At 39.7% G+C, this 6,064-nt stretch overlaps 1 protein-coding gene and 1 long non-coding RNA gene across 2 annotated transcripts; one reads left to right on the top strand and one right to left on the bottom strand.

Moving 5' to 3' along the window:
• Positions 1-280: 280 nt before the first annotated feature.
• On the top strand, positions 281-1,767 carry LOC116803562. Its single transcript, XR_004363655.1, has 3 exons — positions 281-543; positions 602-683; positions 759-1,767. It is a non-coding gene; the product is annotated as an uncharacterized LOC116803562 (long non-coding RNA).
• Positions 1,768-1,928: 161 nt separating this feature from the next.
• On the bottom strand, positions 1,929-3,864 carry LOC6614381 (membrane metallo-endopeptidase-like 1). The gene is given in 3 exon segments (XM_002038784.2): positions 1,929-2,417; positions 2,471-2,543; positions 2,545-3,864. Coding segments are annotated over 3 exon segments (1,863 nt in total). The 3' UTR covers positions 1,929-1,947.
• Positions 3,865-6,064: the final 2,200 nt, after the last annotated feature.

The raw sequence follows: 6,064 nt of genomic DNA, 5'->3' as shown, positions 1-6,064 counted from the left end.
GGCACAAGAGTAAAAATATATCGATAAATAAATATTTTTATCCTCACGTGTCGATGTTTCTCATTCATCATCACCAATATAAGTGGATTGTATATTAAGCAGCCTAATAATACCTGAATTATGCACAGCATTGCGTATTGGAGCTAAATCAAAATAAGATATATCATCATTTGGGTCTGAAACACTGCTAAGGGAAACATCTGTTGGATGTGAACTCGGCTATCGCGAGCACTCTTATCAGCTGATTCCCAAGCGGAAATTCAGTGTGTTGATAAAAACTTCTTTTTGTTTTGAGATTGCGCGTACGAAGTGAACATTGTTTAAACTTCCCTATGTTCTTCAAAAACTAGATAATATCTGTGTTAATTGTTATAAAGATTGTGTTAAAACGTGACTGTGTAACACCAAATGTGTTTGTTTTCTTAAGCGCAACTCTTTAATTCAAAATTAATAACATTATTCCTAAGCTCTATCAACTCATCCAAATAAGATTCTAATCATTCCGGATTCATAATCTGTCAAAAATTAGTTCGAATAGTACAAGTAAGGAAAAGTTCAACAAGTATTTATAAAGATACATAATTAGTTTCTCAAATTCTAGGATTCATTCATAGTGCTGGAAATAGATCATCGAGTGAAAAACGAAAGTTGGAGATCCTTTCTGGAATCTGTTGGTAAAAAAAGTCCGTTCGATCTTCTACTGTCTTTTCAAGGCTCATACGTATATATATTTTATTGTATTTAAATTGTATTTTAAGATATTTCATCGGGCCGCACGAACCAAGAGGCGTTAAAAGTTGAATTTAAGCTCAGTACAGGACACATTGGCCGACATATTACGCTGCAACCGAAATCTAACCATATTGAGCTTTGAAAGCACAGAGGTGCATGGAAGATTTTCCGATATCATACCCCAGTGCAGAAATCTTCAAGAACTGAGAATCAAGTTGAATGAAGGATACGATGCTGCCCAATATGCGCCACTAGTGAACTTGCTCAATTTGAAAACCATTTTAATTACTGGTTTACATGAAAGCGGTGCGGAATGGAAGTTTTTCAGCAACTTAAGAGTCTTCAACCGTTAGAACAATGAATCAAAGATTAACTGACATTGATCGACCTATAACGTTTGCCACTTTCAATTCACTACTACATAAGTTGATGATGAACTTATGAAAATAAATTCACTTCAATTGCTAGATGCCGCTTAATCTAAGTGCCTGATATCAACTTTAGTCAAATGAATAACTTGCAGTACATGCAAATCCATTTCCTCGGAAACATTGATCCTATAAACTCAAATGTTATTGAAATTTGCTAAGCATATGCCAGATGAAGGCAACAATATTAAGCGATGCTTTGTCAATTATCCTATGGAAGAATGAAAAACGTCTAGAGATTCATCTGTTCAATTGTGAAACACCCTTGAATTATCCTAATACACTCTTAGATGCTTTTGCAGCCAAATAAGTATGATCGAAGAATTGTATATATTCGGTATATACCTACCACTCAGTTCAGATCTAAACAAACTAGAGAACTTGGAAATACACTATATATACACTATAATTTTAAATATTTTGCGCAGCTAGCAAACTCAAGTGTTGAAAAACTTATTGTTTTAAATTCTACTCACTCAGTGCGAGACAACCCGACAGTATTTTCTACGATGAGAAGAAGTACATTCCATGGCCCTATGAGATGGCTCAAGCAACTTAACCTAATGGAAACCGTTGACGTTACTAAAATAACAGGGCTGAAAAGATTGCGTGCTGGTTTTATTAACTCTGTGTGTGAATAGACATACAAAACCAGCTGGACTAATGTTATTTTGTAATACAGAATGGATGTGATTGTATAAGCATATACAACTTTTTTAATTTAACACGATTGTCTTGTATTATTGTTATCCAAAAATATGTATTTCCAAGCATATGTACAGGGTATTCACCATAAACGACACTTCTCGTGCTGAGGCTTATTGCGGTTGCACCCAAAAGCCCTGTCAAATGGCTCAAACCCATCGATAGCTCTCTGTAAAAGCACTTGATCTTCCTTGTACTGAGCCAACATATCGCTATTGCCGCAGAAGAACTGGCCGGCATTTAGGAAGAATATCTGCTCCGGCGGCAAATGGGTGAACTCCAAACGGTTTCGATTCTTGGCCATCTTGGCATAAGTGGAATAGGCCAGTTCTAGACCGGCAATATCGCCCATGGTTTCATCGATGTTCTCTGAACTGCGTGACAAGCAACTGACTGCTTCTTCGAAACGATGCGATCTGAATGGTTGATCGTTTCCATCGCTGCCAATAGTAATGCCCTCGGTGGCAAAGGCGCTTATCAAGTGATGTGCCAAAATATATCCCATCAGGCTGTATTTGAAGACATCTTCGCTGTCCAGCTGAAAGAATGGCTCCTGCAGTAGCCCAAGTGGGACAATAATCACATTGGGCCGCATCACATAGTACGAGGTGGAGGCAATGGCGCTGCTTGGCTCCTGTAAGTCAAAATATTCTGCTCCTCTGAGTGCGCTTTGCTGGATTTGGGCCAACATCTTTTGGGTGCGAAACTGCAGCACATTGAGGTGCAGCTGATGGTAATCCAGATCGCCAGTGGGAAACTGCAGGTCTTGGTAGTACTGGCCGACGAACTGGCGAAGATTATCGGTTCTTGGAAGATTCCCAACGTTGATCTCAATTGCCTCTGCCTTTCCAACGACGAATTTCTTCTGCAAAGCAGTCAACTCCAGATGATTTTGATCGACTTGCTGCAGAAACTGATGGCGTAGTTTCTCGAAAATGTCCTTAATTTCCAGGACATGGACACTGAAAGCGGAGTGTTCGAAAAATCGTTCCTTATAGAGCATGCTTGCAGCCAAATTCATGTTGCGGCGGACCTGTGACACACACTCCGTGGATTCGCTGCCACCCGTGGTTTCATCAAATAGAAATATTGCAAGTCGGGTCATTATGTAGCTGGCCACCAGCCGGGCATCCTGTTTGTCCATTAGTTCCTTAAGGCTGGTAAAGTACCTAAAATTGCGCACCAACACTTGGAGTTCTGGGGCTGCGCTGGAGCCTATTAAAATCTCAAAGAAACGCTGCCAGTTGTGACCGGTTTCCATCTCAAAATCGCGGATACTAATGTATCTATTATTCGGTCTGTCGATCGGATTGATCATCAATTCAAGCGACAATTCAAGCGTGCGTATTTTTCGAGCCAGAGTAATGATTTCACCGGAAGGAACCTTCATGACATACAGAACGGATAGAATTTCAATAAAACTGTTCGGCAGTTGAGATTCTTCTCCGAAAGTGGGTGTATTTAATTCTACCATGTACTCGGTGGCATTTCGTGGGTTCGACACGACTTCAAGGTTGAAAAACACGTTAGTTAGACCGTAGCGATGCAGATGAGCCAGTGTCTCGAGCCATTTGAATTTTTCCTGGGGCCAAGAACTACCGTCCGGAATGAACTGAGGCCATGTGAGTCCTTCGCCGGGGGAAATCACTTTCAGATACTCGCTTAAACTATCCATATTCCGCGGCGATCCACGACAACTGAGGTAGTAACGAAGGACCTTGCCATCTACACTAGATACATTAAAGTCCGGCGATTGAGAACTCAGTTCCAGCTCGTCCATTAGTTTCACCAAATTCTGGTTAACCTGGTGATCCAGCATTTGTATAATGTCGAAAAAGGTGTCGTCCATGTGACGCATGTTGTACTGGCCGCAGGCGTGGTTGTAGAAGTTCTCACAGGGATTGGCCTCCTTGTCCACATGATTAAGGATGCCATTTAGAAGTCTTGTATTGGAACTGGCCGCCACAAGGGGCAACAGCAAGAGGCAGATAATCCACATAATAGCTGCGAGCGCACTGAACTTTTGCCATCCAGTCGTCGGTTAATAATACAAATCTCGACACATCCAGAGAATGCTATATACGTGAAGTCAAAGCTGATAATCCGAAGTTATGGAACAGTAACCGTCGCTTCAAAGTCCAGAAATATTATTGATATAAACACTTTCGAGCCCGAGGAACTGGATCAAATTGACTCCTAGTCCAAACTTGTTAGAAATACAAATGGTTAATAGAAATTTATCACCATACTTTTTTTAAAATATAAGCACATTTTTGCGCTTGCTTGTAAAAAAACAAATTTTACTTAATAGTTAGATCAGTTGCATTTATTGAAGAGAAAAACCAGAGTTCAAAGCGCGCTGTTTTTTACGAAAAATCAAACTTCCTGCCCACAGTAGCTAACACCTTGAAAAAGTTGCATGTTGTAGAACTCATTTCTTACTGACGATAGTTGGTTGCTATGACATATTCTGACACTTGGATGATAAAGGCGGTACCTTTTTGTTGTCAATTTATGGGGGGGAAAACAAATTTGTTTGAATGGAGTACTTTTTAATTCTGCCTGTCTTTTTTGTTACATTTAGTGTATTTATTCGAATTTAAAGCTAGAGATTGAAGTACATGTCATAAAGAAATTAAATTCACATGACATGAGGAAATGGTAAAAGAAAAAAATAGCCTAAAAAGTCACAATTTAGAAAAAAAGTAGCTGTACATATTAATTTTCGTATCTAACATATTTTTAGTACTATTTTTTAATGACAGCTTAGGAAACAAACCGATGTAAAAATAAAATATTTATATACAAAAATTATTGTGTTTTAAACTCTTTAAAGGCAGAAAATATTTTCTAAAAGCTGTTGGAAATCCACATTTGCAATCAATTTAATATTAAATGGTTGCTGTCACCTAAAAGACAGTGGGTGAGGAAATCCACAAAAGAAAAGCCCCAAACGAAACGAACAAGAAAAATTCATACGTCATGTGCAAACACAATACATAAAGACGTATTCCATTCCCATATAGAAAGAAATATGTACATGGAACTCTCAAATGGAGAGAACGGAATGCGATTGGTTCGGCGACGGAATGGCAATCGTTATGGAGAAGAATCGCAGAAGGCGAAACGAAGACAAATAATAGAAAAATGACCGAGCTCTCAGATACATTGTACATAAACATATAGAGGTGGCAAAGGTGCGATGCCAGAATTTATAAGCAATGCTATTTATAAGAACCCGAAAAACGAACGCCCCTCAGGCGAAAAAAACCCCATTATCGCAATATGTGTAAGTGCAAGAAAGATGCCCTGTCATAGTGCTGCTCTCCTCCGAATCAGCAACACAAAAAGAAATACAAATAAACGGGACTCGAATGGAAACGAATGGGAAACGGAAAACGGTTGACAAAAAAAAATCAAAGCTTGGGACGGAAAGAGATAGCAACACTGCCCCGAAAAGTATAATTCGTTGAAAGTTTGTCATTTACTTTTAATTGAAATTAAAATGCTTTTTGTCAAAGACAGCTGCGCAAACTCGAAGTAAAGCCATTTTTTTTACTTTTCTTCTCTGGCAATGCATTTATTATAATTTACTTTGCAACACAAAATGCCAAAACAATTGTCATTTGTTTATATAAGGCGTCGCCCATGGGGGCGAGCGAGAGCGCAAACATGTACGACTGGCTATGCAAATATGCTGCTTTCTCGCTCGCTCGTGTTTATTGGTTGCAGCCCACCTGAGCGTGCGACAGAGATGGCGAGATGGTGTGAGAGAGAGGGCTCAGGCTGAAACGAAATGAAATTGAAATGAAAAACGGTTTTTTTTTCCAAAGGGAAAGAGAGAGAGCGGGAGGATTTGAAGAACACAACACGCACAAACGAATTGAAAAAATAAATAAAACGAATGCAAGAGAGAGAGAGCGATTACGTTTGTCATTGTATTTTCGGGGTTGCACACAGAAATATACACAGATACAAATACACCGATCAATCGCACATACCACTCCCCTTTTTGGCCTGGTATTGGTGTAATGCGAGACGTGGACGGGCAACAGACATTCGTATTCGTACTCGTATTCGTATTCTGGTTTTGCACAATCGCAGATACAGATACACCAGCTCGCTCTCACAGGCACAGACACACACATACAGGCTCACTCGTCTCGGCCGACCGCGCTGCCGGCGTCGCTGCCACGAAA

The sequence above is a fragment of the Drosophila sechellia genome, chromosome 2L, assembly GCF_004382195.2.
Source record: "Drosophila sechellia strain sech25 chromosome 2L, ASM438219v1, whole genome shotgun sequence".
In the NCBI taxonomy this organism is placed as follows: domain Eukaryota; kingdom Metazoa; phylum Arthropoda; class Insecta; order Diptera; family Drosophilidae; genus Drosophila; species Drosophila sechellia.
The sequence above is the reverse complement of the archived record's forward strand: the minus strand, read 5'-3'. Positions and strand labels throughout refer to the sequence as shown.